At 38.7% G+C, this 26851-nt stretch overlaps 1 protein-coding gene across 3 annotated transcripts in view; it reads left to right on the top strand.

Moving 5' to 3' along the window:
* Positions 1 to 2941: 2941 nt before the first annotated feature.
* The window catches only part of LOC122436432 (monocarboxylate transporter 1-like), a 29780-nt gene continuing 5870 nt past the window's right edge, over positions 2942 to 26851 (top strand). The window contains exons 1-3 of one of the 3 annotated variants that reach the window (XM_043460230.1): positions 2942 to 3359; positions 22380 to 22640; positions 23843 to 23986. In XM_043460230.1, the coding sequence (XP_043316165.1) occupies positions 22424 to 22640; positions 23843 to 23986 (361 nt within the window). In that variant the 5' untranslated portion in view covers positions 2942 to 3359; positions 22380 to 22423. The remainder of the gene's footprint in view (positions 3360 to 22379; positions 22641 to 23842; positions 23987 to 26851) is intronic. The other 2 variants (XM_043460233.1, XM_043460244.1) reach the window with 2 other exon arrangements.

Consider the following 26851-nt stretch of genomic DNA (forward strand, 5'->3'; position numbering starts at 1 on the left):
TTTAATCAGAACTGCATTGACTCTGTAGAGCAAGCTGGGTAGTACTGCCATCTTAACAATATTGTCTTCCAATACATGAACATGGATGTCTTTCCACTTATTTACGTATTCTTTAGTATCTTTCAGCAATATTTTATAGTTTTTAGTGTGCAGGTCTTTCACTTTTGTGTAGTAAGGAATCTGGCCTCATCTAAAGGGAGGTCTGGCCTCTGTCCCAGCTCCTGGAAGATGACCTCCACACCCTTGCAATTTCCCAAGAGACAGGAGTATAATTCATAGTGGAGTCCCTCAGACCAACTTTAATAGTTTTATGCTAATAAGGTGTCTCAGGGTGGGCCCCTTCATAGTTCAGGCTAATGCAGTGACTCAGGGTAGAGCTGGCAACGTTAGAAAAGCCAACAATGTGACTGGAAAGTTAGGGCTGTGGGTCACGAGATAACAGCCCAAACTTTAGGGAAGCAGGTGGCTGGAGATTTTAGTTCAATCACATGGACGATAATTCTCCCCAGGTAGAGAAGCCTCATCCAGCACTGGACACCAGTGAGCATTCCTGACTGGCAATATTCTTGGAGCACTTCACATATCATAGATGAAAGGAGACAACTCCACTTACGACCCCATCTGGATAGGACAACCAGAACTTCCAGTTTGGACCCCTCGCAGATGCTGCCCTAGGCTACTCTTCCTTTGCCTCAATTCAATGTATCCTTTCTCTGTAATAAATGTGACTGTGTATATAATAGCTTTCAGTGTGTTCTGTGAATCTTTGTAGCGAATTATTGAGTCTAAGCAAGGTTATGCGAATACTTGAATTTGTGGCCAGATGGTCTGAAGTCAGGGTGGCCCTGGAGACTCCTAACCTTGCAGATGGTATCTGAAATAGGGCAGTGTTTCTTCCAACAGGAGAGTTGCCTAAACTCTTTACAACCTCCTTAGTTAAATCTATCCCTAAGTGTTTTAACTAAAGAGGTTGCAAAGAGTTTAGGCAACTCCCTAGGTGTTTTGAGGCTTCCCTGATGACTCCAATGGTAAAGAATCTGCCTGCAATGCAGGAGGCCAGGGTTTGATCCCTGGGTTGGGAAGATCCCCTGGGGAAGAGAATAGCAACCCACTCCAGAACTCTTGCCTGGAAAATTCCATGAAGAGAGGAGCTTGGTGTGCTACAGCCCAGGGGTTGCAAAGAGTTGGACATGACTGAGAGACTAACACCAGGTGTTTTATTCTTTTGGATGCTGTTGTAAATGAAATTATTTCCTTAATTTCTAATTTTTTCATGTTTTAAAAATACTTATTGAGCACTTGCTGTATGCTAGCCTCTGTTCCAAGTGCTTCACAACACTAATTTTATTCTCCTAGCAACCTTAAGGTACTTTGTTGAAAACTGGGTAGTCTTGCCTCCTGAGTCTGTATTCTGAACTCACCATACTGTTGCTTCACGAGCCTTCGGAGAAGTTTCCTGGGAACCTCTTATCTACCTCTTCACACTGTCATTCTGTAGTTCAGACTCTTATAAATTCACACTGAGCCAGAGCTTCCCACTGTCTTCCTAATTCAACTGTCTACCACCTACCCTGAGAGCTGCCGCCACTCTAACTACTCTGAGGCGTTGCTGATCTAAGTCCTGGCCATTCCAGTGACATGAAGTGCCTTCCTTCTCTGCATTTATGAACATAAAAAACAATTACTGCTCATAAGCTGTACTTGACCATAGATTCTGCAATGTCTTCTACTAACATTGAATTCTTTTTTTTTTTTTTTTTAACATTGAATTCTTACTGAAAACTTTGCTGTGAAACAGAGGCAAAGTGGGTGAGGGGAAATCTCCAAGCCTGACCCCCACAAACCCCACTTCTCCTCAATCTCAGATTATTCATTTGCAGAACAAACTATAAGGTCTTCTCTCAAAAGTTGTTGTAGGAATTAATTGTATGTGTGTGAGAGAGACAGACAGAGAGAGGAGTGGTAGGACAGGTCCTGGCATGAGCAAATGCTCAGCAAATGTAGGCTGATTTGTATCTCAGTAGTCACAAAGAATTTTTAAATTCTTTGACGGCAAGGGCCTTTTGACATACTCTTTTGGTATTTCTTAAATCAAAGCTTTTAACAGATACGCTTTGGTATCTGGACTTGCTAAAGAACCAAGGCTCTTATGAGAAAATTGGCCTCTGAAATCTGAATTCAAAGGTTGGCTGCTACTAGGTCAGGGACTTCTGTAAAGTTACAGAAGTCTGAGCCTCAGATTCTTTATCTGTCAACTGTCAACAGAACCTACTTCACAGGGTCATGAAGGTTCAAGTGAAGTGCTTAGTAATATAATCAACACCCCCCCAAACTGCCAGCCATAATTACATCATGTGCTAAACATTGTGTCCACAGAAATTTGGCCTCTGCATTACTCCATGTTTCTAAGACACACACACACACACCCCTTACCCTTTTGGACCAATCTTGCCACACACACACACACACACCCCTTACCCTTTTGGACACACCCCTTATACACACACACACACACACACATACACACACCCCTTACCCTTTTGGACCAATCTTGCCACACACACACACACACACCCCTTACTCTTTTGGACCAATCTTGCACACACACCCCTTACCCTTTTGGACCAATCTTGCCACCCTCTGACTTGCTCTTCTTTCCCGACTTCCATGTACCTACCATCCCTCAAAGACCATTAAAATCTAAATGAGGTCGCCGGTATTACTGTTGCCATTTTAAAGAGCTGGAAATAGGCCCCGAGGGTTTTGAGTGACTTCCCTGAGGTCACTGAACACCAATGGCCAGGTCACAGCCCACCTCCTAACCTCTGGCCCTCGGCCTCTTCCGGGGTCCGAGGTGCACCCGCGTGCAAACTCCGCCGGGTCCCCCACTTCCATCAGTACCCCGTTCCTCCCCGCACCACTGCCCCCCCAAACCTGAGTCAGGGCCCTTGGGGGCACGCGCCATCCGTCCTTGGCAGCTTTCCCCTTTTCTCCTCCAGAGACTCAGGGAGAGGCCGACGCTGGGGTCACGCAAGTGTGCTCGTGGGCCCTGGAGATGGCGGGGAAACGCCCGGAGGGGCCGGGAGCCGACGCCCGCAGCCCCGAGGGCGTCACAGCTCGGTTAGCGCCTCGGGGGCGGCGGCCGGGAGGGCCGACTCCGCCCCCTGCGCGCTGGCTCGGGCCCCAGCGGCGGGGTATAAGGCGGCGGCGCCCACCGGTTCCACCGCTGTCTGGCCAACTCCGGTGGCGTGCGGAGCGCGTGGTGTGCAGGTGAGCTCTGCCCAGCGCCATCCGGGTCCGTCCCGCCCACGCCCACGCTCACGCTCACGCACACGCGGCGCCGGGAGCCGCGGACCTCGGTTAGTTGGGAGACGGCGGGCTGCAAGCCGGGAGCCCAGGCGGCTTCGGCCGGGCTGGAGGGAGCCTTGGGGAGCGGAGAGCTTGGTCTCTGGGGACGGGGATGGGGGCGGCCCGGCGGCAGCGTCTGTGAATCACCAAGAGGCTGGTGTCCCGGCTACCGGCTCGGGGAGACGAGTGATCTGGGGTGGTGATCTGGGGGAAATCGTTTGATCCCCCGTGGGGATGCTTTCCGGCAGGAAGAGTAGAGTGACCTAGGGTGTAAAATCTGATAGGGTTGGTTACTCTCTTGCCTGCAGCATCTCTGAGTCGGGTTGTGCCTCAGCTAGGGGTGGGTGGGCGGTGGTTTGGGCGGTTGTTTTTTTTTCTGGCGTGGCTTGCTGTGCCACCTGTAACCTTCTAATCCGTAAACTCTTCTAGTTCAGTTCAGTTCAGTCGCTCAGTCGTGTCCGACTCTTTGCGACCCCATGAACTGCAGCACGCCAGGCTCCCCTGTCCGTCACCAACGCCGGAGCTTTCTCAAACTCATGTCCATGGAGTCGGTGATGCTATCCAATCATCTCATCCTCCGTCGTCCCCTTCTCCTCCCGCCTTCAATTTTTCCCAGCTTCAGGGTCTTTTCTAGTGAGTCACTTCTTTGCATCAGGTGGCCAAGGTATTGGAATTTCAGCTTCCGCATCAGTCTTTCCAGTGAATATTCAGGACTGATTTCCTTTAGGATGGACTGGTTTGATCTCCTTGCTGTCCAAGGGACTCTCAAGAGTCTTCTCTAACGCCACAGTTAAGCATAAATTCTTTTCAACACTCAGCCTTGTTTATATCCCAACTCACATCCATACATGACTACTGGGAAAACCACAGCTTTGACTAGACGGACCTTTGTTGGCAAAGTAACGTCTCTGCTTTTTAATTTGCTGTCTAGATTTGTCATAGCTTTATTTCCAAGGAGCAAGCGTCTTTTAATTTCAAGAGTTTAAATTTCAAACTCTTTTAGACCTTCTTTTAAAGCTCTTTAACCTTTTAAATCTTCCTTTGACTCATCCTGACTGAATTCTATCCCATTCTTGATTATCCGTGATTTTGCCCCATAGAAATTCCATTTTCTCCTCAAATCCTACCACCCCTGGCCTCTGTTTTGTTTGTTTGTTTTTTTCTTTTCTTTTGTACTATATTATGCGAATCTTAGTGGCTCAGTCGATGAAGAATCCGCTTGCAGTGCAGGAGACGGCCTGCAGTTCAGGAGGCCCGGGTTTGCTACCTGGGTGGGGAAGATTGCCATGGAGGAGGAAATGGCTACCCACTCCAATATTCCTGCCTGGAGAAATCCCATGGACAGAGGAGGCTGGTGGGCTACAGTCCATGGGGTCACAAAGAGTCGGACAAGACTAAGGGACTAAACCACCACATGAGAATCTTTACTGATTTTTCTTTAAATTATCTATTTGACTGCCTTGGGTCTTAGTTGCCTAAGGCTGGATCTTTCTGCTTGGAGCAGGCTCAGTAGTTGTGGCTACTTGGCATAGTTCCCTGTGACTGCACCCTCCTCCCGCATGTCATGTCGGTTCTTAGTTCTCAGAGCCAGGATGGAACCAGGTCTCCTGAATTGAAAGGTGGATACTTAACCACTGAACCACCAGGGAATTTCCTTTTATGTGAATCTTTACTTTTGTATTATTTTTACTTTCTCTCCACCATTGTAAGTTTCTAAGGTATGTCTTTGAAATTCCCATAAGCATAGTTAAATGGAACAGTGTGTCTTGAGCAATTTTTCAGCTAATTACCATGACCCATGGAATCCGCTCTTCTTGTGGATCCAGTAACATCAGTTACGTTATTTAAATTAGCCCCAAACCTTGTCTTCAGTAATTCACTCGAATGTATAAGCCTTTGTCATGCCAGTTGCCAGTAACGGCTCTAGAGGCTGATGACTCAGATTTGGGATGCAAATTAGGAATGCACCCATTGACCTCACTCTGTTGTGATTGCACTATGCTGATATTTTTCATATAGAAAACAGCCCAGAAGGGGAGTAGATTAGCAATTTATTTTTTTTTAAGGAAAGTGAAATAGATTGTTGAAATTACTGTAAGTGTATTATAAAGTGATTTTTTTGTTTTACTGATAGTATAGTCTAGGACTTACATTGTCAACATTTAAGGACCCTTAAGTTTAACCTATAATAGTATTTTGAGGTAATAAAGTTTTATTTTTGATATGTTTTTAGTGTCCAGAAAGGCCCTTTAAAACAACCTTGCCAATAAGTATCTATCTGTGCTTAGTGTAAGTAATGTTAGACAAACAATACTTAATTTATTAGTCTTTTGTGGATTATCAGCTTCTTTACAAAACAACTTTGTTACTTCTTTGAAATAATGAGCTCAGAAGTAACAGTTATAATGATGTTCAGACTCAGTCATGGATATTAAACAATTACATATACAGGAGAGAACTAAAAAGAGACAAATTCAATTGTCTTGCATTTGAGATGAAAACTTTTAAGAAAGATGAGTAAATCATAGAGGTAAAATTTTAGTCTTTAGTCATCCCTGGTGGCTCAGTGGTAAATAAACTGTCTGCCAATGCAGCCAGTGCCAGAGACTGGGGCTTGATCCTGCGTTAGGAAGATCCCGTGGAGAAGGAAATGGCAACCCACTCCAGTATTCTTGCTGGATAATCCCATGGAGCCTGGAGGGCTACAGTCCATGGGGGTCACAAAGAACTGGACATGACTTAGCAACTAAACAATGACAAAACAACATCAGTACCTATGAGAATGTAAAATTAGATAGCCAGTGGAAATTTGCTGCATGATATAGGGAGCTCAAATCTGGTGCTCTGTGACAACCTAGAGGGGTGATATGGGGTGAGAGGTAGGAGGGAGGTTCAAGAGGGAGGGGACATACGTGTATCTATGGCTGATTCATGTTGATATATGGCAGAAACCAACACAATATTGTAAAGCAATTTTCCTCTAATTAAAAATAAATAAAAAACCTATGAGATATTTTAGGGCTTTCCCAGTGGCTCAGTAGGTTAAGAATCTGCCTGCAATGCAGGAGACACAGGAGGTGTGGGTTCAATCCCTGGATCAGGAAGATTCCCTGGAGGAGGAAATGGCAAAACACTCCAGTATTCTTGCCTGAAAAATCCGATTGACAGAGGAGCCTGGCAGACCACAGTCCAAAGGGTCCCAAAGAGTAGGACACAACTAAACATGTGAAATACTGTTACATAAAACTAACTATAAACTATAAAACTTGAAAATCATGAAGCTAATTATAATGTTAGGTATTTCTGTGAGCCATTCATACTTTTTTTTTTTTTTTTCAAGAAAAGGAAAGACAAATTTCTCTGCTGTCTTCTTTATGATTATTTATTTTCCCAACTTGGCCTCAAAGAAGTGGGTGTGTAGTAGATACTGGCAGTGGTATACTAGCATTTCTATTCAAAAGGAGTAACATAGATGACCATAACCCTAACTCCATTCTTGTTTGTTATTTTAAAGTACCAATACATTTGTGCCTCAAACCCTGGGACAAAATCAGTCATATATTAATAAGTAAAAATAGTACATTTAGGTTTTGGATACTCTACTTTGGATTGCTGCAGAAAATAATGTTTATAGATTATAGTCTAGATTATTATCTGGAATTCTACTGAGCAAAACTCTCCTGTATGGTGTAAAGGACTTCAGAAAACACAATCTGTAACTTCCCTTTCTTCACTATTACTTCAGATTTTTATGTCCTCTTTAAAATGTGAAGAAAATTGGTATTTAAGAAATCATGCCAAAATAAGATATTTCAAATGACAAAGACAGGAATTTGGTAATTTGGCAGAGTTGTGTTGAGTCCATGTCTGGGTTTTGAATTTTTTTATCCATAAATTTTCTTTTGATTGCTTGTATTTTATTCACTTTCTTCTTCTCTCTCAATGTTTTTCTTCCTGAAGATACTTGCAGGTTTAAATTTAATTTTGACACTGTGGAATAAATTTTTTAATACAAGACAGTGTTATGATTAAGACTGATGAGACAGTTCTTGGTGACCAAAAACTGTAACCATTAAAAAACAAATTGAGGGGCTTCCCTGGTAGTTTTGTGCTTGAGAATTCATCTGCCAGTGCAGGGGACATGGGTTCAATCCATGGACTGGGAAGATTCCACATGCCACAGGGCAACTAAGCCCATGAGCCATAACTACTGAAGCCCTAGCTCTAGAGTGGCTGTTCCACAAGAGAAGCCACTGCAATGAGAAGTCCTTGCACCTTCAACTAGACAGTATCCCACGCTCACCGCAGCACTCAACAATGAAGACCCAGTGGAGCAAAAATAAATAAATCTTAAAAAATAAAAAACAAATTGTGGGAATTCCCTGGTGGTTTAGTGGTTAGGACTTAATATTTTCACTGCCATGGCCATGGTTCAATTCCTGGTTGGGTAACTGAGATCTTGTAAGCCACAAGATGTAACCAAAAAAATAAAAATTAAAAATAAGATAAATAAAGAAAATAATAATAAATAAATAAAAATAAGATAAATACAAGAAATCGTGAGAAATTATAACTGGCAACTAAGCTCAAAGTTTAATCGGATTCAATTAAGTATTAGCTGTTCCAACTGAACCTGACTGTATCAAACAGCTCTACTATCATTGAGTGTGATGTAAATTTAAGCATAAGTATTCTGAGATTGATTACCATTTAATCCTTTTGTTTTAACTCTTACTTCAGAAAAAAATCTGTAAAGTTCATGCCATGGAGCATTTCTACTTAACCTCAGAACCCAGACTGTTTCCTTTGAATTGAGATGTTACAGCTTCTATAACTCAAATGGAAATTTTAGAAATCTTGGAGATATTTTATTATCCTATCTTCAGCAAAGCTAGGTGCAATGCTCTGGGACAGGTAATCTTCATTCTCACGTGGTGGTATAGTTTTAAGGACTAATTTTGCAAATCCTCAGTTTGCAAAATATACCCGGAATTTAGAATGAGCTCTTCTAAGATGTGTGGATGCCTCAGGACTTAAATCTCATCTTTGTCTTTAAAAAAGAATCCTTTTTTTGAAGTACAGTTGCTTTAAAATGTTGTGTTTCAGGTATATAACAAAGTGATTCATATATATATATATATATATATTTATGTATCTTTTTTCAGATTCTTTTCCATTACAGGTTATTACAAGATATAGTTGCCTTGCTGTGCAGTAGGCCCTTGTTTATTCCCTTCTCCTTCTTCACAAAAGAAGGGCTACCTCACTCATCCCTGTTCTTACTTTGGTGTGCCATTCCATGCTATCAAAATATTTGGTGAACAATCCAAACAAAGGGAAACATCCAGAATGCATTGCCTCAGAGAGAGAAATTTTGAAGGAGACAGGAGTGTTTTTCACTGCTTTGAATTTGTAGGGAAAGAAAACTTTCCGCTTCTTCGCTTCTAAGCTCTGTGGTTGGTCTAATAATTAAACAATAATAATAATTAAATTGACATAAGACAGATTAACATTAGGAAAACTATTTCATACATATGCGAGCCATAAAAATATGACACTCAAAGAAGTGACCTAAGCAGGAAGCTTTTGTACCTTCTAGACAAGGAAACTACATTTGTGAAGAATTGACAAAATGGGCTTGGGTGGCAAATCAGTAAAGAAGTAACAAGATATATTTATACAGCCTTGTCAGTCCTAAACTCCCTATCTATGATAATAAGGATGCCTTCTAACCTCCTGGTAGTGGGAGGGTACTTTCCCAATGGGAGACTTATGTTCTGCTGTTATGGGGGCAAAGGAAATAAGAAAATCAGAGTGTTCTCCTTATACCAGCTATTTCTTAAGTAATATTAATTCAGAGTAAACAATATGCCAAATGGCATGTTTTGGAGTGGCATATTCTGTTCCCTTTCAAATTCAAATGAGGTCACACCTTTTCTGATAGTGAGAACTGGCCAGTTATGTGGTGGCCATTTTCCAAAAACTGAATGAGCTCAAGTGCCAAGGTTTTGACAGTAATCTATTTAATGCAAAATTAAAACACTGTACAATATGCCAGAAACTACATATTTGCAACTATTAAACTTGACACATTTTAGTAGTCAGTGTGTGAGGAACTACAGTTTCCAAATTTTGGGGGTGGGGGGGCAAAACGATTGAACACCACAGACTTGGGAGCCACTTGTACACTTAATTGAAGAGATTAAGAGAGGATAGAATTGTATAATTTAGGACTTTATATCAACCACGAATTTTGCCCGATTTTTTTTTTCCTTCCTTTCACCAAACACACAGGGGAAATGTACAACATATTCTATATTTACTTGAGGACTTTCACTAATCCTTGTTTGTCTCCATCAATGAATGTGAATGGGTGGAAAATTATATTTCTGATAATGTCATGCTATAATCTTACTCATTCTGATGAATAGTCAAAATAATAGAAAATCTCTGAAGGAGATGAATCTGTAATTGTTACCAGACCCTAGAATAATGGTGCCTTCATGTTCCGATTTGATTTCATCAATTTCTGGGCTTGAGCAGCTATGTAGAAGCTTCTAAATATTAGAAGGTGATCTCTGGGCTGTTTTGCCAAATCACTTTAGAGGACTTGAAGCAGTCTCTCTCTGAGCTTCTGTAGGACGGGGCTAGCCTGGTGGAACTTGCTGGTTCTGGTCATATCTCCATTATGTTTTCTCTAGACAGACCGCCCTGGGGAAGTTTGGGGCAAGGCCAGAGTTTCTTAAGGAACATTATTGAAGAAGTCTGAAGTCTTCCTGGAGGAACAGGAGGAGTCTGAAAAGTTTGCCCAGGCCCCTGCTTGTTTGTGGTGACAATTGCTTTGGGGGTGTATGTGTGTGTGTATGTGTTTAATTGAGATTGTAAAATAAGTCTTAGGTATCTGTGTTCATGTGTGCATATTATTAGAGATAACTAGTTCTGTAGGAGAATTTTGCATATCTTGTATTTGTTTTTAATTGACAATCTAAAATAGATAAAGTACTTTTTTGATATTGAGGCTGACCATTCTTTTAAAAGGAAAGTACTTTGCATTTGTATTTGATTAAAATTAATGCAGACACAAACTAGGATGGATTTAAAGACACAGGCTAGTGAAGAATATGGAAGAACACTTAATAGTTAGATGATAGGTTTAGGTAAACATAGACCAGATGATTTTATGGCATAATCTAAACACTGTAAAAACAAATTCAGTATTAGTTTAAGTAGGAAAAAAAAAGTATGTAATAGGATAAGCATATTCACTGTTATAGCCTTAATCTGATCACAGCATTACTTTATAATTATAAATTATAATTCTATAATTATAAATGTTTGTTTACAGTGATCATTTAGTAGTAGTATATCTAATATAGCAATGGCATTACAATGTTAGTAGCATTACAAATAAGATAATATTATCAACCCAATGATCAGAAGAATTTTTATCTTTCCCCTTTTAAAGGGGGTCGGTACATTAAAGTACATATGTTGTGTAACCAGACTCACTTGAATTTGGATATGTGTTCTACCATTTAACAACTTTAAGCACATCTTCACCAATAAAATGGGACTTCATTTAATTTTCCAAATAATATAATTGCCTTGAATCTGTCAGAACCTATTCTAGATAATGAAAGTATATGGCTGAACACAGTAGATAATGGTGTTTGTTCACAAGAGCATACAGCATTTAATGGGAGAGATGGGCAAACAGATTATACCACAACAGAGGTGTTCTGATAGAACTAAGACTGGGGTACTGTGAGTGCACATAGCAGAGATGACAAACCTGTCTCTGGCATTTCAGGAAAAATGAGACCCCAAAAGACAAATAGCAGCCAAGTGATGGGAGGGTCTTCCCTGGTGGCTCAGCGGTGAAGCATCTGCCTGCAAGGCAGGAGATGCAAGTTTGAGCCCTGGGTCAGGAAGATCCCCTGGAGAAGGAAATGGCAACCCACTCCAATATCCTTGCCTGGGAAATCCCATGGACAGAGGAGCTTGGCAGGCTGCAGTCCATGGGGGACTGCAAAAGTGTTGGACACTACTTTTACGATTAAACAACAACAAAGTGATGGGAGAACCAGAGCTAGGCACAGGGAAACAGAAGTGTGTTAAAGGCAGAGGATGAGAGAAGATGGCACTTTGAAGAAGTTCAAGTACTTATTAAGGCTGGAGCATAGGGTATAGTGGAAATCAGGAAGAGATTAAGTTGAAGAGGCAAACAAGGGTGAGATTAGAACAGGCTTTGAATGCTTTAATAAGTTATTCCAAGGGTACGGTAAAGCATCTGCCTTGCAATGCGGGAGACCTGGGTTAGATCCTTGGGGCGGGAAGATCCCCTGGAGAAGGAAATGGCAACCCACTCCAGTATTTTTGCCTGGAAAATTCCATGGACAGAGGATCCTGGTGGGCGACAGTCCATGGGATCGCAAAGAGTCGGACATGACTAAGCAACTTCACTTTCACTTTTCAGTGTATCTGGAGCCACAGAATAATTATTTAAAAGGCAAAATGACCAGACTTTACTTTCAGAAGATCACTTGGATTGCAGTGTGGAGAATGAACAGGGGAGACTGAAAGGTGGAAAGTAGGGAAACCAATTAGGTTATTGCATTAACCCATGGGAGATGGTGACCTGATCTAAGGTGTAGTGGCAGTGAGGGTGGAGAGGTGGACAAATGTAGAGCTATTTGGATTGATAAAATATGGGGCATGAAGGCACATGACAGAAGGATGACTCCAGGATTTTGGACTCCCTAGCTGGAACTATGCGATTGAGTCATCACATAGGTGATAAGAAAACCACTGGAATAGATATGCTCTGAGTTTGCAGTGTTTATTTAGGGCAGCTTGTGTGTAGTTCATGTTTAAGCATTCATTTTCTCTTCTGGCTATATTGGCCTCCTCTTTTATTTGTTCATCAAATATTTGTTGAGTATCTATTATTATATGCCAAAGGACTAGAGCTATATCACTATAAAAAGTCCCCATTTTCATGCAGCCTCTTTTTTTTTGGTGTGGAGAGACTGACAACAGTAAGAGCTAACATGGTCTGGTAGTTTAGCGCACAAACTTGGGAGCCATTCTGGTTAGGTTTGAATGCCATGTCCTAAGGTGCTTACCCTTTCTGTTCCTCAGTTCGTTCAACTCTAATTCAGGAATAGTAATAGTACTTAACTTCATAGGGTTGTGCTTTTTGCATCCTTGGGCCAGTAACTGGAATGTAAGCGAGGGATCAACACCAAAGGAAAACTAACCATAGCTTCCATGTTAAGCCAGGAATCCTGGCTAAAATCATCCAAGTCCATAATGTTCCTAGCTTCCGGGAGATTCTTCCAGAAAAATATTTGCATCTCCCACTTTGTGGAAGAAAGTGTCCTCAGTTTAGGGCCTCAGGTTTCTCAGAGATTAAAGTCAGCCAACTAAGCTTGTAAACATTACCAAAAGTACAACAGAGAAAAATGAGAACTCATCATCATTATGAGATTTCAACATACTTCTCTTCAATTATTAATAGATGAAGAAGAAAATAGAAAAATAGCAAAGATTTAGAAAATTTTTAAAAAGTTTAATTCAACAAACAGTTCAACCCAACAGCTAGAAAATGTATATTCTTTCTAAGCATACATGAAATATTTTCAAAAGTTAATATATCAGTCCACAAATGCTAGTCTTATATAAAAAAACTGATTTGTACCAACCATATCATATCACCAGAGTGTTGTTAAGTACAAGTCAATAAAGCTAAACAGAAGATTTCCTTTAGAGAGTTAAAAACCCCCTTCTTTGGGTCAAAGAAGAAATCACAATGGAAATTTTTATTTTATTTATATACTTTTGGCCATGCCACATGGCATGCAGGACTTAGTTTGCTGACCAGGGATTGAATCTATGACCCCTGCATTGTTAGCACAGAGTCTTATCCAGTGGAAAGCCAGGGAAGTCTTTTTTTGGGGGCGGGGGGTGAGGGGTGGTTAACGATGGAAATGTTTAAAACACTTGGAACAAACAATAGTAAGAGTACTGTATATAAAACTATATAGTATGCAATAAAAGTACTAAAGGGAAATTTGTAGTTTTAAATGCTCATGTTAGAAAAAAAAAAATCAGTCTAAAAATTAGTCAGCTAAGTAGCCTTTATGTTTGAAAAGGAATCAAATAGGACTTCTCTGGTGGTCCAGTGGTAAAGAATCCACCATCCAGTACAAGGGACAGGAGTTCAATTCCTGGTCTGGTGGAATTGATTCCACATGCCACAGGGCAACTAAGCCTGTGCCACACAACTGCTGAGCCCATGTGTCACGATTACTGAAGCCTTCGCACTCTAGAGCCTGTGCTCTGCAACAGGAGAAGCCATTGCAATGAGAAGCCTGAGCACCAGAACTAGAGAGTAGCTGTCACTTGTTGCAACTAGAGAAATCCCACATACAGCAATGAAGACTCAGTGTGGCCAAAAACAAATAAGTAAATAATGGGATAGAATAAATTCCAAATATGAAGAATACACATGATGGTAAAAAATAACAAATCAATGAAATAAGGAGAAAGTACAATAAAATATTGATAAACCAAGAATGTTCTTTTTTATGGGTATACTGCCGTTGGAGGAAAAAACTGTTCAGGACAGAGGTTCTTGTGAGAATGTTCTTTGAAGATAACTTATAAAATAGATAAATTCCTGAGATTAAAGTGGGAAAAGAAGACACAAGAATCAGTGATAAAGAGGATATAGCTATATCCATAAAGAGATTGAAATATAAAAATTCTATGCCAGTAATTTGAAAACTTTGACAAAATGGAAGAAGCCATAAAAAAATATCCTAAAAAGATAGACTCAAAATGCAGCTGAAGGAATGAATAGACCTATAATTGTTGAGAAAATTGAAGATAAGATTTGAAATCTCCCCCCCAAAAAAGTGTCCAAATAGTATTACCAGTAAATTCTACCAAACTTCAAAGGAGTAGATCATTCCAATCTTATATAATCTCTCTCTCAGAGGAGGAAAAAAAAATCTCCTAACTTACTTTATGACTCTAATATAAAATTGATATTTAAGTCAGAAAAGGACAATATGAGAAGGGAAAATTATATTTCCAAATACTTTATGGACACATTTTAAAAAAGATCCAAACAAAATAACAATTTAACTTAGAAACATACTTTAAAAAAAGATGTATATTGTGACCAAGTTGGGCATATTCTAGGGATGCAAGGGGTGGTTTAACATTTTAAAAAAATCTATAAATGTTACTCACTATTTGTACAGATAAAAGAAGAAATGCCTTGTGAAGGTATTATGGGAGAAAAATACCTGAATTTAGTGGTCACTGGATTTAAAGTAAGTAATTAATGAGCTAGGAATGAAACTTCTCAAATTTGATAATATATTTGGCAAACTTTGGAGTAAATACTTTTCTTGATGATGAGACACTATATACATAATTTTATTTGATAAATAAAATTAAGGTTATTTAAGCACAAGCATTGCCATACTATGACAATCTGAAAACTGAGATAGCTACTAAATGACTAATGAGCTGGTAGCACATACAACATGGAGCTGATGGCACAAGAACGATGCACAGCCCAGGCAAGAAGTAGTGGGATGATGTGAGATTTATCATGCTACTCAGAATAGCATGCAATTTAAAGCTTATTAAGTTGTTTATTTCTGGAATTTTCTATTTAATATTTTCAGACAATGAGTAACTAAAACGGCAGAAAGCAAAACTTCAGATAAGGGGAACTTCTTAGTAGCTCAGTCATGTCCGATTCTTTGTGACCCTTTGACTGTAGCCCACCAGGCTCCTCTGTCCATGGGGTTTTTCAGGCAAGAATACTGGAATGAGTTGCCATTTCCTCCTCCAGGGGATATTCTTGACCCAGGGATTGAAACTGCATCTCCTGTGTCCCTTGCATTGCAGGTGGACTCTACCCATTGAGCCATACTGTAGTGTGTTTACAAAATCAATTATAGTGGAATTGCTTCTGGAATGGTAAAGTAAGGTCTTCTGAAACTTTGCTCTTTCATAAAAGCAATAAGAACATTGGCAAAAAAAAAAAAAGAAAAGAAAAAAAAACACCTCACTTTTCAAAACTCAAAATTAACCCGAGGCTTGCAATAATCCAAAGAGAATATAATCAAGAAACAGCTGAACCTCAGAACAGCAAGATTTGTGGTATTTTAACATGATCTATTCCTGTTCTCAGCTCCCCAACTCCAGTAGAACTGAAAACAAAAAACCTCACAATCATAGGGGCCATGAAAATCATCAGTGTAGTAACCATTGTGGGGACAGAATTGTTTGGAACTCACAAAAAAGTCCCATTCTTAGAGAATTATTATTAGCCAACATGTCTGACAGTTTCATGGAAACTCTAACTCACAGAGCTTGCCTTGGACCTGATTCAGAGTTTGCCTACTGCAAACAGTTTTTTCTCCAGGACATGTGTTGAAAACAATCAGGGGCAATTACTTAACATCTCAGTTGCCTGAATTGGAAAAACAATTGGGGCAAACAAAAAGCTGACCAAGCACTTCAAAACAAAAGCTGGGGATCGAGATGTTCAACAGTGGGCTTTGAAAAGCCCTGCCATATTCCCAGGATACTAGAAGGTCATGCACATGAGCACACTGTGCCCATGCTTAGGAAAGACCTGAGAAGGCCTAAATCTCCCTCCTCTGACTGATCTTGAAGCTCTATACAAGCAGGAATTGAAGACTAAGGCAGAACTGTAAGCTGCCTGCTGGATAATTGAAAGCATGCCCCAACATATACATAATACCCTTTGGTGAAGCCTGAGAGATATACTGACTGATTCAAGGCATTTTAAGAAAATTTTTGTTCAACCATTGGCTGATCACTGAGCTAAGCAAGATTTCAATAGTAACATATGACAAAAAATACAAACTTCACAGAATTTATTTAGGAAATTCATTAAACAAACAAAGGGCAATAGTAGTAGTGTCAACATGAATAACAAACAGCAATAACAACTAGCCATGGGGAGGAAGGGAATCTGAAATCAGAGTGCCACACTTGCCACATTGTATTATTTTAAATGTCCAGTTTGCAACAATAACAAAAACAAAAAAAACGAAAACAAAATGTGAGATACTCAAAGAAACAGAAAAGTATGGTCTGTAGACAGAAAAGTCATTAAATAGAAACTATCCCCAAGGAAGCCTAGACATTTGGACTTACTAGACAAGGGCTTTAAATTAGCTATTACAAAGTTTTTCAAAGAATTAAAACCATGTCTAAAGAACTAAAAGAAATGAGAACAAAATCTCATCAAATAGACAGTAGTTATTTAAAAATGAAAAAGTCAAATAGAAATTCTGGAGCTGAAAAGTATAGTAACTGAGTGAAAAAATTTGTAAGAGGGACTCAACAGCAGACTTCAGCTGGCAGAAGAATCAGTAAATTGAACATTGTGCAATTATCAAATCTAAGGGGAAAGAAAATAAATGAAAAATAAATAGAACCTCAGAGACAAAGACAAAGAGAGAATCTTGAAAGCAACAAGAGAGAAGCAACTCATTACAAGCCAAGCCTCAATAAGATTCAGTTCAGTTCAGTCACTTTGGCTCTGTCTTTTTATTCTTTCTGGTGTTATTCCTCCACTGATCTCCAGTGGCATATTGGGCACCTACTGACCTGAGGAGTTCATCTTTCTGTGTCCCATCTTTTTGCCTTTTCATACTGTTCATGGGGTTCTCAAGGCAAGAATACTGAAGTGGTTTGCCATTCCCTTCTCCAGTGGACCACATTTTGTCAGAACTCTCCACCATGACCCATCTGTCTTGGGTGGCCCCACACGGCATGGCTTAGTTTCATTGAGTTAGACAAGGCTGTGGTCCATGTGATCAGATTGGCTAGTTTTCTGTGATTGTGGTTTCAGTCAGTCTGCCCTCTGATGCCCTCTCTCAGCGCCTATCATCTTACTTGGGTTTCTCTTACCTTAGACGTGGGGTATCTCTTTATGGCTGCTCTAGCAAAGCGCAGCTGTTGCTCCTTACCTTGGACATGGGATATCTCCTCTTGGCCACCGCTCCTGACCTTGGACATGGGGTATCTCCTCTCAATAAGATTAACTGCTAATTTTTCTTTAGTGGTCATAGAAGCAAGAAGACAATGGGAGAAAATATTCAAAGTGCTGAAAGAAAAAGACTGTCAACCAAAAATTCTATATCCAGCAAAGCTATCTTTCAAAATGAAGGGGAGATTAGGACATTCCCAGATAAGAAGTGAGAGAATTTCTTGCCAGCAAACTTGCTCTACAAGAAATACCAAAGAGTGTCCTTCAGATTGAATTGAGAGGACACTACACAATAACTTGCATCCACATGGAAAAAAATTAAGTGCACCAGTAATGGCAACTTCATTGGTTAATATACAGTAAGACAGTATAAATATATTTTTTCTTTTTAAAATCTTTTTTTTGTCTTCAACCCAATTTTAAAACAATAATTATACAACTTTTGATAGGTTTATATAAAGATGTCATTTGTAAGACAATAGTGTGAAAGGGGAGACTGTACAGGAGCAAAATTTTTGTACATTATTACAATTAAATTGGTTATTAAGCCATACTAGATTGTTTTAAGATGTTCATTGTAATCCACAGGACAACCACTAAGAAAATAACCAAAAGCATAATAAAAGAAACAACAAGGTAATTAAAGAGCCACAGTAAAAATATATACCTCACATAAAGAAGGCAGTGATGGAGGACTAGAAAAACAAAAAAGACATAAGACAGAGAAAACAAATAGTAAAGCAGCAGACTCGAGTCCTACCTTATCATTAATTAAATGTAAATAGATTAAATGCTACAGTCAAAAACCAGTGACTGAAAGATTGGATCAAACCTTATGCTATCTACAAGAGACACATTATAGTTTCAAAGGCAGACTGATTTATATTATACAGATGGGGGGGAGGGGGCGAAAGCCATGTAAACAGTAACCAAAGAGACCTAGACATAAATAAGGACATTTTATGATGGTAAAAGGTTAATCCACTATGAAGATATAACAATTATAAACATGTTGTTGTTAGTCAGTCAGTCGTGTCTGACTCTTTGTGGCCCCATGGACTGTAGCCTGGCAGGTTCCTCTGTCCATGGGATTCTCCAGGCAAGAATGCTGGAGTGGCTTGCCATTTCCTTCTCCAAATTATAAATATAGGTGTATACCTAACCACAGAGCCCTAAAATACATAAAGCAAAAACTGACAGAATTAGAGAGAGAAATAGACAATTCAGTAACAATAGTTGAAGATTTCAACGGAACGTCAATAAAATAACTAGGCAGAAAATCAACTAGGAAATAGAAGACTTGAACAACAAAGTACATACTGAGTATAAACCAAATAAATCTAACAAACATCCTTAGAATATTTTATCTAACAAGAGCAGAATACACATTCTTCTCAAGCAACATGCGGAACATTTTCCAGGATAGACCACCCATTAGGCCATAAAACATTTCTCAGTACATTTGAAAGGACTGAGTATGTTTTCTGATTATAATGAAATAAAATCAGAAATGAATAACAAAAGAAAATTTGTGAAATGAACAAATATTTGGAAATTGACAAGACATTCCTAAATAACCAGTGGTTCAAGGGATGAATTCTAAATAAAATTAGGAAACACATTGAGATGAATGAAAACAAATACAAAATACCAAAGGTTCTAGAATACAGGCAGATGCTTTACCCTCTGCCTTTTCAAAGGGTAAAGGGTACCCTTTGACCTTTTCAAAGTCACAGCCCTTTGAAAAGTCCTGTCTGATAAGAGTGTCTTTGCTGGGCCTTTTAGCCATATTGTCTTTTTTCCAATCTCCAAAAGCGCTGGAGGCTTGAGGCTTAATAGTTAACCCACCCTCTGGTAAGGACTAGAGACTAACAGTCAGCAGTCATGTGGGCAGTGTGTGATCAAGTCCCATTAAATTCTAGACACTAAAAGCTTAGCTGAGCTTCCCTGGTTGGTAATACTCTGTATTGCCACACAGTGTGACTGGAAGAAGGTGATGCTTCCATGACTTCATGGAAAGAGGGTGATCAAAACCTCCACACTTGAGCCTCTCCCAAACTCTACTCTGTACATCTCTGCCTGGGGCTGATTTCCACCTGTGTCCTTTCCCCTGTAATAAATCAAGGGTATAATAGCTTTCAGTGAATTCTGTGAGTCCTGTAGAATTGCCAAACCTGATTTTGAAACCACCTACCCCCACACACCCCCACCTCCAATGCCTAAACTTGCAGTTGGTGTTAGAAGTGAGGTCAATTTTGTGAGGCCTGTTCCCTCTAATAGTACTCTTGTTGAAACTCTTCATGGTATTGTTGTTGTTTAGCCTGTAAGTCATGTCTGACTCTCTTGCAACCTCATGGACTGTAGCCTGCCAGGCTCCTCTCCCCATGGGATTTCCCAGACAAGAATGCTAAAGTGGGTTGCCATTCCCTTCTTCAGGGGATCTTCCTGACCCAAGGATTGAACCCGTGTCTCCTGCATTAGCAGGTGGGTTCTTTACCACTGAGCAACTCTTCATATATCACTACTAATCTTACAGAAATAAAAACGGGATTATAAAGGGATACTACGAACAATTGCAGACCAACAAATTAGATAACCCAAATGAAATGAATGCATTTATAGAAAGACAAACTGTTAAATGACTCAAGTTAGATAGAGACAATCTGTATATACCTATAGAAAGTAAAAAGATTGACATAATCATCAAACAAAAACAAAAACAACTACCCACAAGGAAAACCTGGAGCCTAGATGGCTTCACTGGTGAATTTTATGAAACATTTAAAGAACAAACACAACTCTTACAAATTGTTTCAAAGAACAGAACACCTCCCAACTTGTTCTTTGAAGCCAGAATTACCCTGAAATCAAAATCAGACATCACAAGAGGAGAAAACCACATCCCTTGTAAATATGGACATAAAATTTTTCAACAAAATATGAGCAAACAATCCAACAACATTTAAAATGGGTTATATATCATGATGAACTGTGACTTATCTCAGGAGTTCAGGAATTCATAAGTGGGTCAAAATTTAAAAGAATCAGTCAAACCACACTGTATTAATAGAATAAAGGTACCAAACCACAAGGTCATCTTAATAGATAGATAACAAAGCATTTGCCACAATCCGATGTCCTTCTGATGCTGAAGCTCCAATACTTTGGCCACCTGATCGGAACAGCTGACTCATTGGAAAAGACCCTGATGCTGGGAAAGATTGAAGGCAGGAGGAGACGGGGACGACAGAGGATGAGATGGTTGGATGGGGATGACAGAGGATGAGATGGTTGGATGGCATCACCCACTTGATGGACATGAGTTTGAGCAAGCTCCAGGAGTTGGTGATGGACAGGGAAGCCTGGGGTGCTGCAGTCCATCGGGTTGCAAAGGGTCGGACACGACTGAGCGACTGAACTGAATTGAACATCCTTCTTGATAAAAATACTCAACAACTAGGAATAGAAGGAAATTTCCCAAACTTAATAAAGGGCATCTACAAAAACCCACAGCTAACAGCATACTTAATGGTAAAATACTGAAAGCTTTCTTTCTAAGGTTGGCAATAAGATGAGGATGTTTACTTTTACCACATGTACTGGAGGGTTTATTCAAGGAATTAGGCAATGAAAGAAAGATGTAAAACCATCACAGATTACGTGCTTTTGTAAATAGAAAATCCTGAGAAATCCACAGATACTTAGGTAAGCCTATTAGAACTAATAAATGAGTTTGGCGAATTTGCAGGCTGCAAAATTAACATCAAAAAATCAATTTCTGGACATTAGCAATGAAAAATCCAAAAGTGAAATTCAGAAAACAATTTGATTTACAATGTCATAAAAAAATATTTAGCAATAAAATTGCTAATGGGTACAGGGTTTCTTTCGAGGGTGATAAAAATGCTTGATATTAGTGATGATAGTTGATAGTTTTGTAAATATACTGGAAACCACTGAAATATAAAGTTTAAAGTTTATGATATGTGAGTTATATCTCAGTAAACCTATTATTTAAATAAATAAGTTGTGTCTTTATACACCAGCAACTAACAGAAAATGATTTTTTATAACTACTATCTATAAGAGTAATAAAAACACCTTGGAATAAATCTAACAAAAGTTTGCAAATTCTGGGAATTTTATAATTTTATAAAGGTTTTAGAAACTTTACTTCTATAAAAGTTTTATTTAAAAAACTTAGTCTTTTAGCTTCTCAAGCAGAACTCAGTTTCTGAGTTTTTTTTAATCACTACAGCATCACTTTCTAAATTATATTTGAAGTGTTTAGTTAGAATGTGAGCTATTTAAAAGTTAATTTCTATGGATAGGAAGGTAGGATTTGTATTAAAAAGGAATAGTAAAATGTGATATTGTTATTGTTAACCATTTTATATCATTTATAGCATATTGTCATTGTACAGTGTCAGTACTGTACTAGCTCTCTCCAGGTAATTTTAGGGTGGCCAGAAATGTGTATGATAACATATCGTTGTTGTTAATTTTGACATAAAATAGAATCCAGTTTAAGTAAATCCAAGGAGAACTTAATTTCTCTAGACTGGTAAATCTGCTCTCAACTTCTCCCACCTGCTGGTAATTCATAATCATATTATATTTCTTTTTCTAGCTATGTTTTTCATTAATGCTGGGGCTTAAAAAAAGGTGAAATCTTTGGTTTAAAACTACTAGTCTCTGATATCAGGGTTCATTTTGCAGATTTAAATTGTATTGGCCAGCTATCATTTAGTAATCTTTCTAGTCACATAAAACAACAAAAAACTTAAGTCTGAGTATCTGGATGGAAAATAAACTTTACTGAGATAACTTTCCAGCCCATTAAATGAGAATCTAGTGTTTGACCTTTTATTTAGAAAATTGCTATATGCCTTTATTTATTTATTTCATAAATGTAAGGGATTTTCTGGAAGTGCTTTGCTGTTTATCTGCTTGTTCTGTACTATTTTGATTTCATACCCTTTAGATATCTGGATTTGAACTGGATTTTAGAATTCATCTTTACTTACAATGCCACCATCAAATGGAGGTCCAGCTGGATACACCCCACCAGATGGAGGCTGGGGGTGGGCAGTAGTCGTTGGAGCTTTCATTTCCATTGGTTTCTCTTGTGCATTTGGCAAATCTATCAGTGTATTTTACAAAGACATTGGAGAAGTATTTAAAGCCAGCTCCAGCGAAGTGTCGTGGTTATCTTCCATCGCGTTTGCTGTCATGTATGCTGGGGGTAAGTACCCATGAAGGCTTGCTCTTTTAACTTTCAGTGGGTAGACAGCAATTCTGTATTAAGTACTTTTTGCTCTTGATATCTTTATCAGTAAAAATAATTGAAATGTTTGTTATTGGAGTTATGTGATTAGAATCATATTTTTCATTCTAACAATGAAAGTTACATAGCAACATGTGCTCTGTTGGGTCAGTATAATATAAAACAGTGTCATTATAAAGGATAGCTTTCTTTAAAAATAGTGTTTTGTGTTGGCTGCTGGGTATAGACAGGTAATTGGTATTTGTACTTTAATCATATATCCTGTAAGCTTGCTAAACTCTTATTTCCAGTAGTTTATTGGTAGATTTCTTTTTCAAAAATTTTAGGTAGACAAGCAAATCTTCTGCAAATATTGATAGTTTGGTTTCTTCCTTTTCTTACACCTTTTTTCCTTCTGTCTTTCTGCGCTGACTTGGACCTCCAGTATAATGTTGAAGAAAAGTGGTGATGGTAGGCATTCTTATTTTGTAGGCCTGTTTTGGTTTTGTTATTGTTTTCTATGAGAAACAATATTTTAGGTAGTTTGTAGTAAATATGCCCTTAAGTCAGAAGTATGATCAGACTAGCTCATATATCTCATCAGTCATGTATGTTTAAATTCCATCTAAAATTTTAAAACAAGGACTTCCCTGGTGGTCGAGTGGCTAAGACTCCATGCTCCCAGTGCAGGGGGCCCAGGTTCAAACCTGGTCAGGGAACTAGACCCCACATGCCGCAACTTAAAGAGTTCATATGCTGCAACTAAGACCCAGAGCAGCCAAATAAATAAATTAAAATATTTTTTAAAAAATCTAAAATAAGTAAACTACATATATGTGGATAATATCCTAGATAATGAAGGATCCTATAAGCACTTGTAATCAGGGTACTTGCAGCCTCTTCTGCCTTAGAAGAGTTAGCTTATGGTCTTTCATACTTCAGTTAAAATCCATCTAACATGTCCTAGGTATATAGAAGATGCATAATCAATACTGTATTTTTTTCCATTAGACAAACCCGTGACTCTGAAATAAAGATAGAAAGCAATATTCTTTAGCACTGTCTTCTATCTGTTTATTTTCTGGGATAGCATGCTGTCATGTCAGTAATGGCATGAGCAGGTGTGGATGAGAGGGCTGGGCTTCTCCTCTGTATTATTACTAATCTGTGTTCTCTCACAGGTCCTATCAGCAGTATCCTGGTGAATAAATACGGCAGTCGCCCTGTCATGATTTTCGGTGGCTGCTTGTCAGGCTGCGGCTTGATTGCAGCTTCCTTCTGTAGCACTGTGATGGAGCTTTACATTTGTATCGGAGTTATTGTGGGTGAGTTGTACTAATGCCTTTTCAAGCAATAATTTCTTTGTGGACTACTTATAGCATCCATTTGCCAACTCTTTTGAAAAATGAAAGTTCTTTGTTAGAAAATTACTAGGTCACTATGTTTTAGAGCTGTTGATACATTAATTTAATGGTATTAGAAAAGCAAGTCTTTAAAGAAAGTTCAGATTAAGTGTAAAAGTAATCACACTTAATGAGTGATTATTTTTTATTGAATGAATACAGTGAAAGAGAATTCTTTTTCTTTAATAAAGAAGATTGCAGTGATAGGTAAAAAGTTGTTGAAAGGGAGGTCATTAACTGTTCCCACTCATTCCCCTTTCTGCCTAAGAAGACACTGGCTCAAATTGGAGAAAGAGAGAATGTCAGATACATAGAAAGAGTTTTCTGATAGAAAAGTCAGATACATTTGCAAAGGATAGAGAGCACACATGGGAAAACCCCCTTTCTAATAGCTAAATTAAGAAAACAGAACTGCTGAATATAAATGCTGTCAAACACCCAGAGCTCTACAGTTCAGAGAAAACTACCATGAATATTTTGATGACATGGGGGGTGAGGGATAAACTGGGAGATGAGGAATGACATATGCACACTTCTATATGTAAAGATAATTTATAATAATCTGCCGTACAGCACAGGGAACTCTACTCAATACTCTGTTCTGGCATATATGGGAAAGAGTCTTAAAAAAAAACAAGAGTAGATGTATGTACATGTATAACTGATTCACTTTGCTATACACCTGGAACTAACACAACATTGTAAATCAACTATACGCCAATAAGATTTATTTAAAAAACATTTTGATGCCATACCCACAGATTTTTCTATAGTTTTTCTATATGCTTTTTCTACAGTTTTCTATCTTTCTAAAAACAAAACAAAAATTTTTGTTTTAAAAATTCTTCTATACAAAAAGGGGTGAGATTTAGAACAAAAAGTGATGAGATTAAGTGAAGTAAGTCTAAAACAAATATCATGATATCACTTACATGTGGAATCTAATTTTTAAAAATTATACAAATGAACTTATTTACAGAAACAGACTTATAGATATTGAAAAAACATATGGTGACTAAAGGAGAAATGTTGAGGGGTAGGGGATAAATCAGGAGCTTGGGATGAACATACACACACTACTGTATTTAAGAAAGATAATGAACAAGAACAATAATACAAGGAATTCTACTCAGTACTTTGTGCTAACCTGTAAGAGAAGAAAATCTTGAATGAATATATGTATATGTAAAACTGAATCACTTTGCTATACACCTGAAACTGACAAAAATCAGCTCTACTCCAGTAAAGTTAAAATTTTTTTAAAAAGGGATATTGTTGTTCAGTCACTAAGTCGTGTCCAACTCTTTGTGACCCCATGGACTGCAGCTCACCAGGCTTCCCTGTCCTTCACTATCTACTGGAGTTTGTGCAAACTCATGTCCGTTAAGTCAGTGATGCCATCCAACCATCTCATCCTCTGTTGCCCCTTTCTCCTCCTGTCCTCATGTTTCCCAGCATCAGGGTCTTTTCCAATGAATTGGCTCTTTGCATCAGGTGGCCAAAGTATTGGAGCATTGGTTTCAGCATCAGTCCTTCCAATGAATATTCAGGATTGATTTCCTTTAGGATTGACTGGTTTGATATCCTTGCCATCCAATTCTTTGGCACTCAGCTTTCTTTATGGTCCAATTCTCACATCCATACATGACTACTGGGAAAACCATAGCCCTGACTATATGGACCTTTGTCAGCAAAGTGATGTCTCTGCTTTTTGATATGCTGTCTAGGTTTGTCATAGCTTTCCTTCCAAGAAGCAAGTATCTTTTAATTTCATGGCTGCAGTCACTGTTCCACAGTCATTTTGGAGCCCAAGAAAATAAAATCTGTCACAGTTTCCACTTTTTCCCCTTGTATTTGCTGCAAGGTGATGGGACCAGATGCCATGATCTTAGTTTTTTGAATGTTGGGTTATAAGCCAGCTTTTTCACTCTGGCTGAGGTGAAAGATGAGGTGAAAGACCCTCGTCTAGAGGCTCTTAAGTTTCCCTTTGCTTTCTGCCATTAGAGTGGCATCTTCTGCATATCTGAGATTGTTGATATTTCTCCCAGCAATCTTGATTCCATCTTTTGAGTCATCCAGCCCAGGAGTTCGCATGATGTAAGTTCTGCATATAAGTTAAATAAGCAGGGTGACAATGTATAGCCTTGACATACTCCTTTCCCAATTTTGAACCAGTCTGTTGTTCCATGTCAGTTCTAACTGTTGCATCTTGACATGCATACAGGTTTCTCAGGAGGCAGGTAAGGTGGTCTTGTATTCCCATCTCTTTAAGAATTTTCCAGTTTGTTATGATCTACACAGTCAAAGACTTTTAGCATAGTCAATGAAGCAGAAATAGATGTTTTACTGGAATTCCCTTGCTTTCTCTATTATCCAATAAATGTTGGCAATTTGATCTCTGGTTCCTCTGCCTTTTCTAAACCCAGCTTATACATCTGGAAGTTCTCAGTTCATGTACTGCTGAAGCCTAACTTGAAGGATTTTGAGTATTATTTTGCTAGCATGTGAAATGAGTGCCACTATACAGTAATTTGAACATTCTTTGGCATTGCCCTTTTTTGGTATTGGAATGAAAACTGACCAGATTATGTGAAATGTTTGTAACAAGTTTTTTTTACTTAGTAATACATCATGTACATATTAATAGTTTCCCCATTTCAGTAAATATACTTTGGCAGCTATTATTTTTTCACTGGATAGATGTACTATAATTTATTTCACTTTAATTGAAGGACATTTAGATTGTTTGTATTTTCACTCTTAATAAAGTGTATGATAGTGCCTCTG

Source organism: Cervus canadensis, chromosome 2, assembly GCF_019320065.1.
Source record: "Cervus canadensis isolate Bull #8, Minnesota chromosome 2, ASM1932006v1, whole genome shotgun sequence".
Classification (NCBI taxonomy): domain Eukaryota; kingdom Metazoa; phylum Chordata; class Mammalia; order Artiodactyla; family Cervidae; genus Cervus; species Cervus canadensis.